The following is a 21,036-nucleotide window of genomic DNA, read 5'->3' as shown; positions in this document are numbered from 1 at the left end:
ATTTAGGAACGAGACAAACAAGTATTACAACAACATGGGTTTAATCCACAAGTGATTCAGTCTTATTAAAACACCAGTCTATTTCACAAGCTTGCGCTAGAGGCTAAGATAAACAAAAACAATAAAAAGGAAAAACGCCAAGCCAGGAAGACAATATGTACTACGCAAGGGGCCAAAGCGCTTCCCTCCGTCGTCACGGCGATGGCAATTCCGCTCATTCGGGTTTTTAAACTCCTTGGCTCGCACTCACGGCGATAGTCGTCCAATCCGTACGGACCGGGAAGGGCTGGCGGCCAAAGAGGAGAAAAAAATACACATTAAAAATAAGGTTTTTCCTTATTTACAAGCGAACCCATTTTTTGGAAGAAATTGTGCGGGAATCCAATCATGCCATTGGCTGCCATTAGCTCCTCTAGACGTCCAATCGGGAGGGACGGCAGCCAATGAACGTCTTTCTGTTTGCTGCCGACCCTCCTGGAGATAGATTGGACCTCTAACAAGGGATGAACTTGAAAAGACACCTTCACATTAATATTCCCTCGGGCGGCCATGTTGGTAGGGGCGAGGTCAAACTATCGACATTGGAATGAAGCCATAACCCACTCTGACTCTGCTATATAATCAATGACGACCTCTGACAGCGCCAGACGTCCAATCCATTGAAGCCGGAGGATTGGCTGAATGTTCATTTGCTGCCAACCCTCCGCTGCAAGAGGATTGGACGGCTGCTAGAGATAAGATCCTTTCAATTGATGGTGGAAGCTAGTAAATGCTTTCTGTTGCCCCTACCAACATGGCCGCACCCGGGCCAGTTTGGGGAGCTGCGGTTTAGCGTTGACGTTACAAAAAGATGATTTCATCAACATTAATCTGTGTCATGTGCCAACGGGGACTTCGAAAAGGGCGAAATAAACGAGTTTTGTTGGGAACACACAAAAAAAAGGCAGGCGAAAGCAGCCTGGATGGAGGCGTAGTGCCGTTCCCGGTCCACCAGGGAGCGCCAAAGCGACCGGTTCCTGAGTGAATGCAAGATAAACCGAGCCGACGATCAGCTTCATCTTGTCGGTCGGTTGTTCGGTCGGTTTCAAGCACAAAAAGGAGCGTCCGGCTGACCCGGGATCAGCGCGCAGTCACAAAAATGGGGGCCACGTCCTCGCCTGGCCGGGGTCACACGTAGAAGAGGCGGACCCGTGACGTGCTCACGTGCAACTCGTCGTCGTAGAACTTGGTCTCGATGATCACGTTGCCGCTTTTTGTTGGACACCCAAAAAGAAAAACATTCTTATCATTTGTTTACTGGTGATAGACAGACGCCCGCCCGTTCCAAAATGGACTCACGTCAAAACGTTGGCGGGCATCATCTGGGATTCGGGCGCCGCTTCGATGAGGGACTGCCACGTGTTGGTGGAGTTGGGGATGACAAAGCCGAACTCGAAGAACCATTCTGCGCCCCCAAAAAAACGGGAGTAGGTGACCATTCAAAAAAAAAAAAAAGTACACGGAAGACTACCATACCTACGTATATATTGATCAAATGACAATGATTAAAAAATACATTTAGTTGAAGGACGTCCCACCTTCTAGACATTGTCCCTTGAAGAAAACCTTCTGCTCCAGTCGGAATTTCTCCAGCTTCTCCGAGGAGGAAAAGTTCAGCTCCCTGGAGACGGCCTTGCACTTGAGGATCTTCTTGGGAACGCGAGCTGGAGAAAGAACCACCAAAGAAGACAGTGGGCGGAGTTTCCTTCAAGGGCCGCCCCCGCCCCGCCCGCCCCGCCGCCCCCACTCACCTTCGTGCTCCACGCCGGGCACAGACAGGTCCTCGGTCCCCTGCCACAGAACTTTGCCTGTCTCGGCGTCCCGGAGGTTCATCCAGTTTCTGATGCCGCCGCGCCCAGTCAAGGCCAAAGAGCCCTTACCAAGATGGCCACCACCCGGACACATTTCCACCATCGACGTTAATGTCGACATCAACAACAACAAAAAAGTAGCACTTGCGTATTAGAAGCAGGCCTAGACAAACACATTTTAAAGTCTCATTTGTTTGTGTTGGTTAGTGACAGGTGGCTCGCAGTTCTGGGGTCGGGGGTTCCATTCTAGTTTGGACAAATATAACTAGCATTGTTTTATTGTTTTTTTTTTTTTTTAACTCAAATTAAATATAGTAAGCAAGTATTACGTTACTTTCCTGTTTGGCAAATACAAGCTTATCCCCGAGGTGGACTTCCCGGCACGACAGCGGCGCCGTGGCCTCCCCAGAGCGCCGCTTAACGAGCCCCCGGCGGGCCGCCGTTAGCCAGTCTGCCCGACACCGTCTCCGTTAGGACCGTGGGCCGACAAGCAAATGAGTCTTCATTTTTTTTTTTTTTTTTTTTTAGCTCTGTTTGGCGCGGGAGCTCGGCTTTAGCTTCTGCGGATTAGCTCAACCCGGCGACTCAGCACTTTAGCTAGTCGCCGCCGGGGGGGAACGCCTCATTACATCCGGGACGCAGCTAATCCATTTTTTTTTGGTTGAAATTCCTGAAAACTTTCCTTTGTCAAAAATCTTTGCCATCCGACGGCAGCCTTTTCATGAAAAGCTAATGCTAGTCATGACTTCATTTTAAAGTTAGCCCATTGACTTTAATAGGAATGTCGAAAGATGTCGGCCATCTTGGTAAGGGCAGTGAATACCCCGTTGGTGCTCGGAACGTCATTTGAAACGAGTCGACAGAAATGAAGCAGCGCCTGACCGCAATTACTGACAAAATGCTGACAAAATGATAAAATCCAGGTTGATAAGACTTGGCAACGGCCAATCCGGCCGGTGCTTTTGTGCGTCCGTCAGGGCCAGCCCGGCTGGACGCACGCTTCTTGTGTTTTGGATGTCTGGGCGTGACACTGAGTGGCGCCTGAAGATGACAGGAAGTACGAGTGGCTCTCGCCACGGGAATAACAAGCCAGGAGCAAAAATTGTCGTCGTTTTCCAGCACTTTGCTTCATAAAACAAAGATTTCCTGCAATTATTCCTGTCGACTGTGACTTCTTGTTAAATTTGGATTGGTTCCTGGTAGTATTTTGGATCACTTCCTGTTTAAGAAGTTTGAAAACCAGTCTAGATTTCTTGATTTGAGTCACATTTGCTTCTGCACTTTCAATATTCGATGAAAAAAACTTTACATTCAACTTTTTGTGACCTTGTTGATAATGGCTGTACAATTATAGTTTTTTAAAAAACAAATTAAAACGATTTAAAGTGCTTTACCCTGGTAAAAGTCCAATCTATTTGAAGAGCCAGGCTAACAATAGTTGTCAAATAATAATACAACATCGCACTGTCAATACTTTGATTTCTTTGTCCAAAGACGGGATAAAACATTTCACGACTGATACTTCCGTTCAACAAGTCTAAACTGTAATAGGGTGAAATGGGTGTCCATACTTTGGCGAACAATATGTATTATTATTATTTTAGCGTCAATACTTTTGACTTCCTGAGTTGCCAGTCCTCAAAAAGAAATCCTGTAATTTTGCATCTGCAATAAACAATACCAAACCACAACAAATATAGTTGAGAACCTAACTGGACTTGTTTTGCAACTCGTCTTGGTAGAGCCGAAACAAACAAAAAAATACTGCATTTATTATCGGGGATCTATTTTGATACTTTTTGGTACCTAAACACACACACAAAAATCTGCATTTCTTATCGGGGGATTTGCTTAATGACGTAACCCGGCTGCGACGGACAGGGTCCCGCCGTCCGAACCTCAACTTGGCGCACCGCTTAGCAGCTTTAGCATCACGCTAGCTCGCTAAATAGCCCGCGACCGATTATAATGTCACTATCCGCCGCTCACTAATCACTCGAACACGACCAAAAGTAGGAAAGGATACAGTTTGAAGCCCCTCAAAATCTCCTTGGCCCTGTCTTCGTCTGAAGACATGTCTCCACTGCTAGCTGTCGTCCCGCGTAGCAAGGAAAGCTCGGCTCGGCTCGCACTCTTGCAAGATACACGGTGGTTAAGCGTCAGCCGCTCGCTGACCCGAAGAGCCCTCCGGAAAAAAACGAGGCACCTCCAACCAGATAGCTATTCCTTCGTATTCATGAATGTGTGTGTGTATATGTATATATATATGTGTGTGTGCGTGTGTTCCGTCCGCGCTGCAGGCTAACCCTGAGCCGATAATGCAATCAGCTAAATATAGCTCAAGCTAATGAGTGACGGCTATCCGTGCCAATCGGAGGCGGCGGGGGGTTCTCTGCGGCCAATAGCCGGCTGGGATATGGAAATGAGAGGAGGAGCCGAGCGAGGAGGAGACGCGTCACTAGGGGCAACGGCGCAACCGCACACACGCAACTTCCAAAGTAAAAATGAATTAAAAATGAATGTTTGGGATTATTTAAAGATTAATTTTACTCTTGTTTTTTTGTGAATTCATTGGTTGGAATTAATGAAACAAAACCTCAAACAATTAACTCTTATTATTTTATACAAAATCCATCCAATAATCTCATTACATCCTAAAACACTAAAACCAAAGAAATGTTAAAAAACGTCCTACAAATGCAGTACAATATATAAAATATGACACCAAAACAATGTAAAACCCTTTCAGATGGAAATTATACATACAAAAAGCGCATACTTTTTATATATATACACATAAAAAGTGAAACTGTCCATATAGATATTTTACATACGTAAGTTCTCTTCTTGCAATGCAAATGATTGGCCAGCAGGATGCGCCAATCTGCGTTGACTGTCTCCAATGTTAAAATGGCATTTGACGACGAAAGGCGTCCAATATATCGCTGCAAGCCCAACAGTATCATACTGTATGACAAGCCTAACAATAATACTAGTAATGGCTCTTGATTTTTTTATGCCAAATATGTCTCCAACTGTTGGTGTTGTTTTACATTTCAAAGGGCACCCCACCCCACCGCCTGTCCATTCCCCCCAGCGTGTAAAACCCCGAACTTTGATGACACTAAGGTGACAACACTGCGATAACACAAATAAAGTGACGAAATTGCCTGTTTGTCGCTTGTGACACGCCACCGACAAATGACAACGTCAACAATTAGCACTACACCGCCCATTTAGTAGTGAGTTAGCATTGCTGTCATTCAGCAGCGATTCAGCGGCTTTAGCATTCCGGTTGGCTAGCTAGTTTGCTGACGGCAAATAAAATGCGAGGCTTCCAGTTCATGACTGGAGCCCAGTCACAGGCAAAGAGACGGCAAAAAGGACCCCGAATGGCTCCGAGGTCAACTTTTCAGGTTAGCTGCACGCATAAACCACTAAATTTTACCGACATAAATCAAAATGTGGACATTTTGAAAGGCAAAAACACACCCGAGGAATCCACCAATCCGTTTCAAGCATAGGCAGAGTGACAGCAAATCAGCGGAAGCGTTGGGCGGAGTCCAAAACCCAGAAAATAATAGGCTCGCCGACCGCCGGATGTTTTCTTCATCGAACTTCCGCTAGCCAAGAAAAAGAGCGTAATTAGGTTGCAGTGGCATGTTAAAATGAGTGAAGAAGGCAATATTTTTTGTCAATATGCCCGATATTTCTGTGGACCTATGCCAAACTTAAATAGTTCATTGCCAGACACTCTTATATGTCGGAATTTACGTTCATGTACTGTACATTAAGTTGTAGGGAATACCTCAGTAATTAGATTCAAATTAAGTAGGACTAAATAGTTCATTTTAAAATAGAAAAATGGCATGCTGAGTTAATAATGCCAAAACACTCAATAAGAATTGTTTTATAATTTGAAAGATATTTTTAATGACATATTTCACTTTGAAAATCTCTATGAGAAACATTTAAAGGAGACCAAAAAGTGTAGTCAAAGATTTATTGAGTCAAATTAATCCTTCTTGTTGGCGGCTTTCCTCATGGCGGTCAGCACGTTGCTCAGCTCCTCGCGCTTTCTCTTGGCGCGGATGTGGGTGCCAATCTAAGAGGGCCAGACGCCACAAAAAGTTAGGGAAGCAAAAAACAAACCAACCAAAAAATATTGACAAGTTTGCGTGGGGTGTTGGAGCCTATCCCAGCTAACTACGGGTAGGTGACAACCTGCATGGGCATTTCCTTACCCTTTTCTTGATGAACTTGAGTGCCCTCTTGTCCTTGGACACCTTAAGCAACTCCATGGCTCGCCTCTCGTAGGGAGCGAAGCCGCACACCTCGCGGATCAAGTCGCGCACAAACTTGCTGTGCTTGGTCAGGCGCTGTCGGGGGAGGCAAAGCATGAAAAAAAAGCCAGGAAACGGCTTCCAAGAAGGCACGCTTGGAACTTACCCCACGTCGGCGACTGTGTCTGGGGGCGCAGACGTTTTTGGTGACGGGGTGGCCTTTGTTGAGGCCCACGGCCATCGGGTAGCGGATTGCCATGTCTGCCAAAGACGACAACGCAAAAATGTTAACCATTTTTTTTGCAGGGATAACATTTGAAACAGAAGATTTCATTAAAAAACACCACTACACCACGAGGCATACCCCACTGTATATACAGTTATGGATATTCTCATTTCGAGTCTAGATCAATTAATCGTGGGGCAATTAAAAATCGTGACCATTGTGATAGTGTTCTAATCCCTCAATCCGCGATTTAAATCTGAATTCGGCGTTTCATATAGCATTGTCACCGAAAAATCGCGATTAGCCAATGTCATGCTTATTTTAGTGATGAAAATGTAGCGCTATATTGAACACAAGTGTTATCAAATCAGAGCGTTTAAGACCCCCACTCGTTAGCCGAACGTAGATGCGCGTTAGAACTCAGTCAATTAGAAGATAACAAACCGCTTCGGGTACAAAGTGTGTAAAAGAAACCACGCTACTCTGCTAAAAATGTACAATAGTCATCTCTAAACAACGCCTCACATGCCATTTGCGAACGTACGTGCTGTAAAAGCTGGGCTATACACATTAGCATCGATGTTCACACGCTCCATTTAATAATGTGACGTATCTTCCAGACCATATGCAGCGTGTGTGAAATACCACGCCGGGGGAATGTTTTACGTTCGGTTTGTAGAGGATTACAACACGGATGGCTGAGATTAAGAACGAGTTTCATTTGGGGTTATTGCTAGCGAATTCATACCTTTTGTCGGTAATGGCGGTGAAGCCGGAAGGACTGTAGGCTCAACGAGGCCGCCAACTGGAGGGTTTCGTCCGGAAGACGCGGGGACTTCCGAGGGACAGCGCCTCCTTTAGATTGGAGGGTAAAGTGACATTATTAAAAGATAAACAACTGATGGGAGGGAGCCACATTAAATGAATGAATACTGAATAAAGAGAGCCAAATTAAAAGCTTATATAGAGAAAATGAAAAAAAAAAAAACAAAGTAAGCACATACAGTTAGACATATTTTTATGAGAATATATATAAACAATACAACACTTTGTCAATCATTCATTCTCCTCACAAGGGTAACCCTTCTTGTTTTCGTACGCGTAGTCATTTTATTTACCGCCGTGACGTAAGAGGGCTCCGAAAGCCATTTCCCAAGATCCCTCGCGCGGGGCCGGAAACGTTCCCCGCTTTTGGCGCGACGGTGGCAGCTGCGTCGGCCATTTTAGAATCCCTTCCGCCGCCACCCTCTCCGAACGCGACGCCGCCGCCACACCGCGCGTGACGTTCCTGCCGCCCTTTGAGTCCTCCCTCGCTGTCCGTTCGCTCGGCCGACCGCTTTTCTCCAACCCAATTCGCTCGACGAGGAATACGCACGCACGCACGCACGCGCGCGAGCATTGTCTCCCGACGAACTCGTTCCAGCCCCCGAAAAGAAGAAAGAAAGCGCCCGAGCCGTCATGGCGACCGCTACCCCGAGTCGCGAAGCTGGCCGGCCGGCTGCTTCGGCGTCGGCCTCCACGACGCCCCTCTCACCCACCCGAATTTCTCGCCTTCAGGAGAAACAGGACCTGCAGCACCTTAACGACCGACTGGCCGTCTATATCGAGCGGGTTCGTTCTCTGGAGCTCGAGAACGACCGGCTGCAGGTCAAAGTGTCCGAGAAGGAAGAGGTCACCACCAGGGAGGTAAGCTCCGCTAACTCGCTCGTCCGTGGAAAAAGTGTCGTGGGGGCGGCCACGTGTGGAAGCCATTGTTGATTCCGAGTTGCTATCGTCCCGTTAAAAGTGGCCGTCGAGTGGATAAGGTGCCGTGAAAATTGACCGAGTACGCCTCGGTTCGGTTCTTAAAAATTTGAAAAGTGAGCGGTTAATTGTGCGCGCCTTTTCATACCGACGCCCTCTTTTTATTTAACCACTTAGCCGATTTATTTTCTTCCCATTCCCAATTTTGCGCTACTCGTCAAGTGGTATATTTATTCATTGCTATTAGTTTACATGGCCGACTGCAACATTGTATACGTTGCAATGTATAGTGTCTGGTTGCTAGTAGTTTAGCAATGTAAAGTAGTAGCAATTAGCCTTTACAATATAAGCTAGTTGCTACTTTGGAAAGTTCTTGCTATGACATATGTTGCTCGTCTCGTTGTGTGTCCCAATGCTATTTATTTTTATTACTCACGATTAAATAAATAAAAATAATGTCACCACAAACGACAAATCTTTGTTTTTTAATTAAATTGAGCGTTTGTCGAAGTTCTTCATGACTTTTTCCTCTCTAATCCCAAAACGAAATCTATGAAAAATAATGCAACCCTTCAAAGATATCATACTTTTGGTATTAGTCAGCCCTGACTTGATTTCTCATCTGATTTATTTTATGATAGGTTTCGCTGATAACGAACCATATTTTTAACCAGTCAAATTAATGTCACCACAACTCATATTTTTGGTCATAAACGAGCCATTATAGTATTTTCTCAAGAATTGATCTAACTTCAGATCCCATTTTTTCCAACATGTAACGCCGAAACAATGTCCACATTTTAAGCTAGTAAAATGTCACCCTAAAAGTCATCTTTTATTATTTTTATGTGGCGCCTCAGGAAGTGACTCGACTTCCGATACATTTTTTTTTACAAGATACATTCTCTCGATCCGATGTCCCTCCCTATTTTTAAGCCAGTTTCCCCAACCCTCATTTTTTTATACATTGAATGGAGCCTTTGCCAAATTGAGTATTGTTGTCGTAAATGACAAATCTTATTATTTGTATTGACTTAAGTCCAGTTTTACATATTTTATGCTGATCAGGTGTACTGGTAACAAAATATATAAGCAGTAAATGAGGAATCTTATGAGCTTGGGTGCTACTTGAATGAACAAATACGTACTGTGTTTACAATGAATACGCAATGCTCTCTTTGCTGTGGTTAGCTTCTAAAGAGAAATGTGGGTTGGCCTCGTGATTTGATTTACAGCACCTGAAAACACGTGAACGATGGATGGGATCCAATCTTGTGACCACATTTTACGTTACAGTGTTCCCTCGGTTATCGCGGTTAACGGGGACCGGGACCACCTTTGAATTTAATTCCAAAAAAAAAATATATATTTATTTTTACTTTTTGTATATTTGTGACGATATCCCGCCACATACTGTCAAAGTAGCATAAACTGTGGTGGTCAGACGATTAAAAATAACCCTTTACGACCTTTTTGTCATTAATACCCCGACCGAGATCAGAAGGCCGTGTCGGACGACCACTCGCCGACAATTATTCAAGGCTCACTCGACTCCGTTGGCCTCCCCAACGTAAAGAATAACGGCAAATGCGGGGCCGGGGAGGTGTGGCATGTGGCTGGCGCGCACGTGAAAGTCGGCCAGTCACATTTTTTGCATTCCTTGGCGGTCGGTGCGTGGCGTCCGCTCAAACCAAGGCGGGGGTCGTTTTTTAGCGCCACGAAACCGAGAAGGCGGCGCGCTTTGCTCAAATATCTGAAGTAGGCGGGTTGACCAAACATGCCTTGCGGGTGGTTAAATGAGGGGTTTATTATCACTTCAAGAAATATAAAGTTTTTTCACTTATTCTTCATTCAATCAAGAAATTCTTGTTTTAGTTTTTAAATTATAATAACATTTGCTAACTTCATTTAAATATTCTTTAGTTGAGAAATATTCGATATTCATTGGCATTATTTTAAAGGGGTTTGATATGGTTCCTTTGATCTGATGGGGAAAAATGCACACGTTTTGACATTATTTAACAATGACATGATATTTTAAAACATCAAAAACTATTTTTCATTTTTTTTATTCTTTGGAAATACACATAAACAAGTCATTACTGTTCTTTGTAGTTTGGCCTATGGGTAGGGGGGGGAGTGGCCTATCAGCACAGACGAATTGACGCAACGGCTCTTTCAGGTGAGCGGCCTAAAGCAGCTGTACGAGGCGGAGCTCGCCGACGCCCGCCGAGTCCTGGACGAGACGGCCAGGGAGCGCGCCCGGCTGCAGATCGACTTGGGCAAGGCGCAGGCCGACTTGGAAGAGGCCACCCGCGGGTAAGACCACTCCCACCCGTCGGAGAAGCCCGCCCCCTTCCCGACGTGACGCCCCGGGGGCCTTCGTCTCTCCCTCAGCGGCAAGAAGAAGGACGGCGACCTGGCGGCGGCCACCTCCCGGGCGGCGGCGTTGGAGAGCCAGCTGAACCAGAGCGAAGCGGCGCTGTCCACCGCCCTGGGCCAGAACGCCGCGCTGACCTCTGACCTTCTGGATGTCCGGGCCCTGCTGGCCAAGGTACCATTTCTCCTGTTCGAATCATACGGAAGGAAGGATGGTGGCTTGCTTGGTCCAATCCAAATCAAGTCAAATGGAGACATGGTGTGACGTAGATAGGATTTATTCCACCGTGGGTTGTTGATGGGCCAGATTCTCCAAGTGTTTGCGCGTCGTTCAATTCATCAATGCTTCTTTCAATTGCTTCATTTTTAGTGCCTCACACTTCTTTTTAGGAATTTGGAATCTTACTCCATCACGGGAGTACCAAAAAAGATTTGTAGTATTGCAGATTTACAAAAAAAATAGTTCTAAAAATATATTGTTCTGTGTCATTCTACGCCATTTTCCCACAACAACAAAAAATCCTACGATGAAAATAGTCAGAAAAATCCAATAAAAAACCTGATCCGGTCCACCATGCCTACTATTTGACCTTTGATTTGAATTTGTCAGGCGGAGGAAAGCCACGCCGTGGCCAAACGCCAACTGGAAGCCGAGACCCTGATGCGCGTGGACTTGGAAAACCGCTGCCAGTCGCTCAGCGAGGAGATGGACTTTAGGAAGAACATGTTTGAGGAGGTGGGTGGCCGATTCCCCTCCCCAGATACTGGATTCCGACTCTGGCGACCTTCCCGCAGGAGGTCCGCGAGTCTCGTCGCCGACAAGAGCAGAGGATCGTGGAGGTGGACTCGGGAGTCAGGATGGACTACGAGTTCAAGCTGGCGCAAGCTCTGCAGGTGTGTGTGCTAGCTCGCTCGCTCGCCTAAAGTTCCTACGACCACATCGCTAATCGTCCAAAATGGGCATAAAGAAAGGTCTAATGGGAAAAAAAAAAGGATTTAAAAAGGCGCTAATGGTTGTGTCATGGCGCTCCTATTGCCGTGTTAGTGACTTGGCTCTTCCCATAATTGAGCTCGGAGCCATGTGCGCCCACCCAAAGAGCCACATGCGGGCCATGAGCCACAGGTTCCCGTCCTAACTGAATCGAGCGGGGTGAAAAGCACTAGGGCAGGGGTAGGGAATCTATGTCAATATCATTTGGAGAGTTTTACCGCTTTAAAAGTGGTGAAATTACCACAAAAAAATCACACTTTTCATCTTTTATGACTTTTCCATTTGGAAAAAAAATGCTTCTCAAGAAATAACATGTCAATTGTTTCTGTCTCTCTCTGCCAAAAAGCTTCCCGACCGACCCGCTGCACTCGGGGAATATTTCTTGATGCTTTAAAAAAAAAAAAAAGCAAAATGGTCATTTGACACTCCCACTCGCCTTCATTTTGGCTCCACCCATTTCCCCCCTAACCAGGACCTGAGACAGCAGCATGGCGAGCAGGTGTCACTCTACAAGGAGGAACTGGAGCAGACCTTCCAAGCCAAGGTAAGTCGCCCGTCGGCCGGCCGGCGTCCGTGCGTCTGTCTTTCCGCCCACCGCTCCTCACTGTGAAGTATAGAATGTATTCTTTATACTTTTATGCTGTATAGTCACTTGGATAGAATTTTGCGGAGCCTAGTGGTAAGTTTCCTTCATAACACCTATGAGTTAGGGGCAAGTCATTTACTAAGACACGCCCATTTCTCTGTGTCACTTCGTCCCGCCTTAAGTTTGTACCTAGGTCACATGACCCTTTGTTAATAAAAGGGGCTACTCTGTTGGAGGTCGGTAGGGGATTGGAAGTGGTCAGGCAAGGAGATGGACTCGTCTCCAAGCGCTGGCACCTCCCGACCCCTCCCTCAGCTGATGTCTTTGAAAATCTCATCAAGCCGACTCTGCGTGTGCTACCTCTGATCCGAATTATTGAATGTATATGGTTCTAAACCTGACATTTTCTGGTGCCGAAAAAACCCGGGGATTCATTTCTGAATTTCTCGGACCGCGGTGGACTGAAGGCCAAGAATTACTGACGTCAGCCCTCTTACTTTGAAAGAGGGGGCATTTCGGTCGATCGCGGCCCGTTTGAAGAAGGAACCCGGCCGGAAAGAGGATGCACGCACAAGAGACGGTAAGTGCATTTAAAATTTATATATAACAAGGCTGGTGAAATCCCGTTTTTCCATTCGAACGAGTCGTGGAAAAACGCTCCAATAGTGGGAGATAAGGGATGCATACATGTGAGGATTACGTATGTCGTTAAAATTGAAATAGAAACGTAAGGTATGCAACGGATGAATGCTTAGTCGGCAACTAAGTGTTTCCATGAGGCGCGTCGGTGACGTGGCGTTTAGCCTAAGGCGGGAGTAAGGTTCCCCCTGTGTTAAAAGGATTTCACAGATTGTTCAAAATAAGGGAAACCTTCCAAAAATAATGCACTCGATGAGTAAAAAGCGCTAAATAAAAAGTAGAGATTTAATAAAACCGGAAATACGCCGTGACGCACGCAGGCCTTGCAAAATAGTAAAGAATATCCAGATGCAGAGACACAGAGAGAACAAAGCACATGGTTTGGGGAAATTGTTAGTGGAACCTTTGCAAACTATTCAAAGGAATTTAGAAGTAAAAAAGCTGTAAACAAAGGAAAAAAGCTACTTAGGCGAATAAATAAGCTTAGAAAACAAGTATTTAAGAGATAATAAATTGAGACGGGGCGTCCCTAGAACAAAAGAAGAGATGCGAGCGGGGGTAGAAGAAAGGATGAGCACATGGCAGGGAGAAGATGGCCGACCAAAGGATGAGCACATGGCAGGGAGAAGATGGCCGACCAAAAAAGAGCCGCTAAAACAAAGAAGAGCGTAGCAAATGGTCATTCTCCAGCAGTTCACACTCCCCCGACGCAACGAGACGGAGGATGGGCCAACTCAACCAACTCCGACGCAAAGAAAGGGGGGTGGCCTCCTCAATAGATTGCACAATGCTCTCAAAGCACCCCACGGTGGGGCCATAGGGAGAGAGCCCCCACCAGCCCAGGCCCCCACCCCCTGCACAAACAGCGAGGGGTGGGGGACTGAGAGAGACAGGTAGAGAGAGAAAGTTAACAGAGAGAAAGATAGAGACAGAGAGATGTAGAGAGAGAGAGACAAATAGTTGATAATGTTATGATATATTAGTCACAAATTATGGGTCCTTTATTAAACACTGAAATTTATATAAGGAAATTCTTAGTGAAAGGTTATTTTTCCTCAATTTTAATTATGGTAATAGTGAGCCCAGAAAATGGCTCTTATTTTAAATATAACCGCCTTCTTGGAGCGGATAGGAATTCAATAGGGATTCCGCTAGTGCAATTTAGCTATCCTCATAGCTAATTTAGCAATATGAGAGTGATTTGTGATTCAGATTTAAGTATTAAGAATCATCCAAATTATTAAATGAAGACAAAGCAGAAATGGCATTGATCCAAATTATTAATGATATCAAACGAGAAGTTTACAATGCAGAAATGGCATTGATCCAAATTATTAGGTAAAGTTTAGATAAAAGTTGAGATAAAATAATTAATTTAGGATAAGCATGATTTCTATAGGATGGAATAAGATGAATCATGTTTAGTGCACGAAATATGATTCATTGTTTTTCCATCACTAGATGAAATATGCTTTAGTGTGAGTCATATTAATGACTATTAACCTAGTTCTTTTGAGATCGATTAGTGCTGATAAGACAGCAAAAGGTGGTTAGCTGCCAATAAGCCCTTTTCAGGGATGGCGCTCTCCACTAGTGAAAAAATTACAGACCACTGATGTCTGTGAGCGTGAATGGTTGTTTGTCTTTTTGTGTTTTTGATTGGCCAACCACCAAGATATAATTGATCCCTTAGATATCAAGGTGGAAAAGGATTTAGCAAATTGGAATCAATTTCTGAAACTGCCAATAAGCCTTTTTCAGGGATGGCAGCGAAGGATTGGAAATTTGAAATCAATTTCTGAAATCGCCAATAAGCCTTTTTGGATGGCGATGAAAAATCAAGGAAAATTGTTTAGTCCAAGGAAATTTTTTGATGATAATGCATTGGATTGGAGGAACAAATCTGCAAGGGGAAATTTTGAAGCACTGAGAAAAACAAAAACAGTGCATCATATGAAATTCCAAAGTACCATTGATTTATAGGGATAATGGCATCCAAATTGTGTTAACGGATTAATTGACTGAATTGACAAAATGTTCCATATTTCGTTACCATACCAAATGCCATTATTCACTACACGATTGGAGCTGAAGGATGACTCTAATCTGGCTATCTGTATAAAAGAAAAACTTTAAAGAAACGCACTAATTTTGAGTTAGCAGAAGAAGACTGTGTTTTTCAACAGGAAACATGGAGAAGACGCACGAGCAACCCAAGATGAGAACGTCCGTACAACTGTTGCTGACCAAACAGCAGACATGAAAATAGCGGAGGATGCAGATACACCTTTGCACTGTAAGGAGGTTCTCTCAGTTGAAACGTTTGAGGAGACAGGTAAGATAAGCTTATTGACGCGATCAGACGTAATGGAAAGCATCCAATATTGATTGGAAAGATTATTGCTCGAGGAGCAATGCCATAAACCATAAGGAACTTTTATATTGGTTTTATTGTCTCCATAAAAAGTGAAAGCGTTTCAATTGAGAACAAACCTTCTTACAGATTTTTAAAGTAAACAATTAGAGAGACTACAATGGATAGATATGTAACTAAATTTTGATTTTATGCCAGACTATTGGAAAATGATGGTTAAGAAAGTTTTAAAGGAGATGATTGGCAAACTCCAAAGACAATGGAATATTACATTTGATAAAAAAGACTACTAGTTTGGGATATTTTAGAATTTTCAAACAACTGAGTTTAATATGCAACGCGATACACATTGTTAATTGAATTGGGAATGAATTTTAATTGCCCTAAAGGAAAATTATGCTAGAAAATTTTAACCCTGATAAACAAGGGGTGGTTACAGTTTAGTGGGTTCAATTCTTTTCAGAATTATAAATGTTTACATTTGTTTCTGGATATTAATTGATGTGAATGTAACTGTTGCAGAGAGCGGGAAAGCTGTTTTCCTGAGGAGAAGGCAGCCTGGTTTGCTCTATGTATTTTTCCTATTTTTAGCATGATTAGTTAATTTGTGTAATTGCAAGAAAGGAAAAATCAAATATAGTTTTTGATGTTAACATGGAAGCAGTGATCAAAATAGAATAACAGCTAGTATATCTATTTTTGAGTGATAAGACATTTAGATTTTCGCAAGCAAAGTGATTGATTAAGTAAGATTGTTGTGATTTTTGTCCATTAGAGAATTAAGCCTGACCAAGTGGCCGTATGCAGGTGTTGAGCACGCGCTGAAGACGACAGCAGCTAAAGCAGCAGCGCAAACACTTACTGCACAGTATTCACAACAACAAAAACTGAGTCAAAAACAGTATTAATTGATAGGCAAAACATTGCATCACATAAGGTAGAGATGCATCTATACAGAAAGAACACAGAACAGTCTGCAGAAGACCTGTACACAGCTAAAGGCCTAGCGTGCCTCCCAAAAATTATTCCAAAATTGAGCCATGGATTGAACCATGTCTCAACAGGGGGGATGACGGACATGGTACAGTGTGTGTTCCATGTCCCAGAGGTCTAAATACCTACTTTTAATTTTTTGGTGTTTGATTTGTTGCAGTCATGGTGTGCAAGGTAACCTCAGGCCCAAACGAGGACAACGTCCAAAGAGTGTGGGACTGGTAGAGCAAACAAATGTTCATGGAAGACCATTTCAACATCCTCTATGGGAAGGTGAAACATGACAAAAGGCTAAGGGCAAGGCAGACCTAATCACAGAATGGATGGTAACATGTCTGGAGAAACTTGTCCAAAGAACAGGCAAGCTGCCGTGATTCCCTTTTGCCTACTTTGCAGGAGGTGATGAAGCCAGGTGACTGGATGCTGATCCGAGTCATAAATAGGAAGTCCTGGTTCTCTCCATGATGGGAAGACCCATTCGTGGCCCAACTCACCAACCTCCACTGCTGCAAAGATTGCTGAGAGGTATACGTAGATTCACCAATCTCAGGTCAAAGTGGTTCGAGACACAGGTGACTCTGAGTAGACTGGAAGTTGGACGGTATCAAAACCCTTGTCCGTAAAAAACTCATCAGTCTACTCACCTGCCACGAGCACCCCTCACTTAACCTTGAGCTTCCATAGACTTTGCACCTCTACATATAGGCCACAGTGAAAGCTGTTGCCACTCACATCACAGTGACTGTACTGTCAGTGACTGCCTGGGCGTGTCTGAACGCCCCGCCCACTGAGACTCTAGTTGGAAAACAAGATGGTGACATACTCCTATCACAGAGGAGAGTGAATTGGTATGAAAAGAACAATCTGGAGAACTACTATGAAGAAGATGTGTGGTATCCTGACATCCTGAATTCACTGGGTCTAGACGTCGCGCTTAAATCTGCAGTGAGGCAGATGAGATGCATTCCTTTTAAGGGTAATGAACATAACAGTAAGCGATAAGAGGCCAAAATCAGTGCAATTCAAACCACATGATTCAATCTGGGGTGGTGGTGTTCCGTCGTGACTACAAGTAGTCCAACCACCCCAGAAAATCATACTGACGCAACTTTGCCAAATCCGAGTGGGTAAAGTTATGTAAAGACATTGAACTGTTACACGAGTGTGGATTAACCAAACTGATCCTGGCCCTACAGGGTATAGCCGATGATTTAAAAACCCTAAGGGAAATGGAGTTGCAGGAAGATGGAGCCAATGATGGAGATGCGTGTGCCATGATGGGAGAACACTGCTGCACCTTCATCCCAGATGAAACCAATACATGACTCGGGCTATAGCTGAAGCTTGGCCAACACGGGTCGTGGTTTTTCGATTGTGTTTAAATTTGCAACTCCCTCACTTGCGATTTTGTTACGGTTCTGTATTTTCTATGTATGAAAGTTATGATTCGAAATACGATCTAGCACATGCTGGTAACTTACAATGACATACAGTATAACCGCGTGGCAAATCATAATGGAGATTCTTCCACTCTTTCAAAGTGTGACGAGTCTCGGTATGTCGAGTGCTTCGGGTTATTGTACTTATTTTGACTTAAAAACTGTGTCCGCTCATAAAGAGGGACGTAGACGGATTTCTCTAGGATAACCCTAAAATTACCTCAAGTTTTTGCCTCTGCCTTGACAAGTGATTTTATTGTTTTCCATACCACTTGATAAATAATGCTGATGATATTTGTATTCTAGAATCTGGATAGGAGGGATATAAATTTATGTATTTCATGAAAATTCTTTCAAAGTAACTATAGGGGGGAAATGTGAAGTATAGAATGTATTCTTTATACTTTTATGCTGTATAGTCACTTGGATAGAATTTTGCGGAGCCTAGTGGTAAGTTTCCTTCATAACACCTATGAGTTAGGGGCAAGTCATTTACTAAGACACGCCCATTTCTCTGTGTCACTTCGTCCCGCCTTAAGTTTGTACCTAGGTCACATGACCCTTTGTTAATAAAAGGGGCTACTCTGTTGGAGGTCGGTAGGGGATTGGAAGTGGTCAGGCAAGGAGATGGACTCGTCTCCAAGCGCTGGCACCTCCCGACCCCTCCCTCAGCTGATGTCTTTGAAAATCTCATCAAGCCGACTCTGCGTGTGCTACCTCTGATCCGAATTATTGAATGTATATGGTTCTAAACCTGACACTCACCACCCGTCTTTGTCGCCGGCGCAGCTGGAAAACGCCACCGTGTCGTCGGCCGTGAACGACAAGGCCGTGTGCGCCGCCCGCGAGGAGCTGCAGGAGTCGCGCGTCAGGATCGAGAGTCTGGGCTACCAGCTGAGCGTCCTCCAGAAGCAGGTGGGCTCGATCTGGGGGCCGCCACCCGACGGGGATCTGACCCGACGGGGATCTGACCCGACGACTCCGGACAGGCGGCGAGCGCCGAGGAGCGCGTGCGCGAGCTGGAGGACGCCCTGCTGTCGGAGCGCGACAAGCACCGTCTGGTGAGCGAGGCCAAGGACCGGGAGATGAACGATCTGCGCGAGCGCATGAACGCCCAGCTCACCGAGTACCAGGAGCTGCTGGACGTCAAGCTCACTCTGGACATGGAGATCAATGCCTACCGCAAGCTTCTGGAGGGGGAGGAGCACAGGTAACGCGCTACACACAAGTACTGTCATCCTTCAAATATGCCGCTTGATATAGTCGTCCTATATCTAATATATAAGAAAACCACCACATTCTTTTATCATGTATCATGTGTAAGTAGGGGGGAGGGACTTTCTGTATTTTTTGGGTCACTTCCTCCATCTTAGTCCCAATTTCCACAATGGAGAAATACAAACGATTCCACAAAGTGCTATAGTGGAAATATGTCTTTATTTCTTTGTATTTTTTGGGCGATTGTCCGATGGAGACTCCGCCTCCATCGAGCCTTTTTAGCTCCTCCCCCGGACTAAAGCCCATTTCTCGCTCCAGGCTGAAGCTGTCCCCCAGCCCCTCCTCCCGCGTGAGCGTCTCTCGGGTGTCGGGCTCGTCCACGTCCCGCTCCACCAAGCGGCGGCGCGCCGAGCCCGGCTCGGGCCAGGCCTCGGCGGGAGGGCGCGCCCGCGAGGTGCTGATGGCCTCCGAGGAGGACGCGGCCAGCGGCGCCGTCTCCATCTCGCCCACCGACGTGGACGGAAACTCGGTCACGCTGGCCAACAACGGGGAGCAGGTACCAACTGCGTTTGTGGGACGGGGGGGGGGGGCTTCTGCGTGGCCGTAAAGGACGCTAACACCCCCCCCTCCCCTCCGGCAGGACCAACCTCTGGGCAACTGGAGATTGAAGAGACTTGTGGACGACGGCGAGGAGATAGTCTACAAGTTCTCGCCAAAGTTTGTCCTCAAGGCCGGACAGACCGTCACGGTAAAGCCATTTTCGTTTCTTCCCCTTCTTGCCCTCTACGGCGGATGTGCAATGACAGAATGGGGCGTACGCCGTGTTTTCTCGGTCCAGGTGTGGTCGGCGGACGCGGGCGTGGCCCACGCTCCCCCCGCCGACCTCCTGTGGAAGAGCCAGGCTTCCTGGGGAGCCGGAAGCCACATGGTCACCACTTTGGTCAACTATGACGGAGAGGTGAGCGCCGCCGCCCGCTCGCTCGCTCGGTGTTAAAGTAGTACGCACGCACGCACGTCCGTGTTTTTAAACGCCGTCGCCGCCGACAATGCAGGAAGTGGCCAGGCGGACCGTCAGCAAGAAGGTGCAAGTGGAGAATGAGGATGAAGAGGAGGAGGAGGGCGAGGAAGAGGACGAGGCGCCGGCGGTGGTGCACAAGAAGGTGAGCGCAAAAAAAAAAAAAAAATCCCCCCAAAAGTGATTTTGTGCATTTCTATCGTTTTTAATCTTTCTTTGGCGTCTGAATTTATTTGAAACAAATCTGACTAAATGATCTATAAAAAAAACAGAATTTTCATATACTTAAAGCCAAGGATAAATGCTAATTGTTGTGTTTTTGCAGGCCAGAATGGCGACCAGAGAGTGCGCGGTCATGTGAATCCGCCATCCTGTCCTGTCCACCGTATCTACGGCGTCCAGACAGACTCACCTCTTGGCTTTTGTCAGCCGCCATTTTTTTAAAAAAAAAATTTACTTTGTCGTTAGCCGACAACAAAGATTGGTCATTGATTTTTCTTCCTCGAAGGAGCTTCCGTCACGTCACGGCGCCCCCCGGTGTTGACGATTCTTATTTTTCTCTCGCTTTTGTCTCGTATAATAGCCATGATTATTTCAAGAGTTTTTCTAGCCACTCCAAGGCCAACGTGACGATTGGTCGCAGCGCTTTCCACGTATTGTACACTACAAAAACAAGGAAGGAAATTCCTACCCATTTTCCACCAAATTCGGAGAACACAGTCCGATTTTTTTTCCCTCAAATTTATGCTCCCATTCCCCCCCCCCCCCCCAGCAATTTATCTAGAATGTATCATCCCACCCAACAAATTCCACTTACCCACCACCAACCACCCATCGATAAACTTCCCGCAAATTCACCACCGGAAAATCGACACCAAAAATAATGGCATTTTTTAACCTTCCGTTTGGCGTGTCCGTGTGTTTTCACGCCATCTTTTTACACATAGATCTTTTTAGTTTGTGATTTTTGTTTTTTTTTCTGACAGTGTAATCCGTTTGTTTACATTATTTTTTAGTGCAACTTTAACTTTGTCTTAAAGATCTCCTGGCAATGGATTTGGGGTGTCTACCCATTCATCTAGACATCTTTTTAGGGGGTTACACCCCTTAATTAAAATTTGCATTTTGTTCCCTCCTCAGCCCCTAAAATCCCTTCACTTTAGTCATTTTTAGGCAGTAATGGTACTGCGACATTGTAGAATGTGATTGGATATCGAACACCAACGCCCAAGATTTAGTGCCTCGGGATCTGTTTTGTGTGTGTGTGTGTGTATGGGGGGAGGGGGGGTCGTGGGAAGGG

At 45.4% G+C, this 21,036-nt stretch overlaps 3 protein-coding genes across 5 annotated transcripts; 1 reads left to right on the top strand and 2 right to left on the bottom strand.

Moving 5' to 3' along the window:
- Nucleotides 1-24: 24 nt before the first annotated feature.
- pde6d (phosphodiesterase 6D, cGMP-specific, rod, delta) lies at nucleotides 25-4,184 on the bottom strand. The gene is made up of 5 exons (XM_077717627.1): nucleotides 3,877-4,184; nucleotides 1,791-1,879; nucleotides 1,578-1,703; nucleotides 1,339-1,444; nucleotides 25-1,249 (listed from the first exon to the last, which is right to left on the bottom strand). The coding sequence occupies exons 1-5, from the start codon at nucleotides 3,924-3,926 to the stop codon at nucleotides 1,168-1,170; spliced, it is 453 nt and encodes a 150-aa protein (XP_077573753.1). The 5' UTR covers nucleotides 3,927-4,184; the 3' UTR covers nucleotides 25-1,167.
- Nucleotides 4,185-5,100: 916 nt separating this feature from the next.
- Nucleotides 5,101-20,871, top strand: lmnb2 (lamin B2). Of its 2 annotated transcripts, XM_077716365.1 has the most exons (14): nucleotides 5,101-5,266; nucleotides 7,917-8,045; nucleotides 10,285-10,421; nucleotides 10,500-10,656; nucleotides 11,092-11,217; nucleotides 11,277-11,375; nucleotides 11,945-12,016; nucleotides 18,293-18,418; nucleotides 18,493-18,713; nucleotides 19,040-19,277; nucleotides 19,362-19,469; nucleotides 19,560-19,679; nucleotides 19,774-19,881; nucleotides 20,062-20,871. In XM_077716365.1, the coding sequence occupies exons 1-14, from the start codon at nucleotides 5,177-5,179 to the stop codon at nucleotides 20,095-20,097; spliced, it is 1,767 nt and encodes a 588-aa protein (XP_077572491.1). In that variant the 5' UTR covers nucleotides 5,101-5,176; the 3' UTR covers nucleotides 20,098-20,871. The 2 variants fall into 2 exon arrangements, with proteins under 2 accessions (XP_077572491.1, XP_077572490.1); XM_077716364.1 differs by lacking the exon at nucleotides 5,101-5,266 and having other exon boundaries at nucleotides 7,541-8,045.
- On the bottom strand, nucleotides 5,840-7,228 carry rpl36 (ribosomal protein L36). 2 transcript variants are annotated; one of them, XM_077716367.1, is made up of 4 exons: nucleotides 7,108-7,228; nucleotides 6,300-6,394; nucleotides 6,095-6,229; nucleotides 5,840-5,955 (listed from the first exon to the last, which is right to left on the bottom strand). In XM_077716367.1, the coding sequence occupies exons 2-4, from the start codon at nucleotides 6,390-6,392 to the stop codon at nucleotides 5,866-5,868; spliced, it is 318 nt and encodes a 105-aa protein (XP_077572493.1). In that variant the 5' UTR covers nucleotides 6,393-6,394; nucleotides 7,108-7,228; the 3' UTR covers nucleotides 5,840-5,865. The 2 variants fall into 2 exon arrangements, with proteins under 2 accessions (XP_077572493.1, XP_077572492.1); XM_077716366.1 differs by lacking the exon at nucleotides 7,108-7,228 and adding an exon at nucleotides 6,904-7,063.
- Nucleotides 20,872-21,036: the final 165 nt, after the last annotated feature.

Source organism: Stigmatopora nigra, chromosome 5 (assembly GCF_051989575.1).
Source record: "Stigmatopora nigra isolate UIUO_SnigA chromosome 5, RoL_Snig_1.1, whole genome shotgun sequence".
Classification (NCBI taxonomy): domain Eukaryota; kingdom Metazoa; phylum Chordata; class Actinopteri; order Syngnathiformes; family Syngnathidae; genus Stigmatopora; species Stigmatopora nigra.
This window is presented reverse-complemented; position numbering and strand designations above follow the sequence as displayed.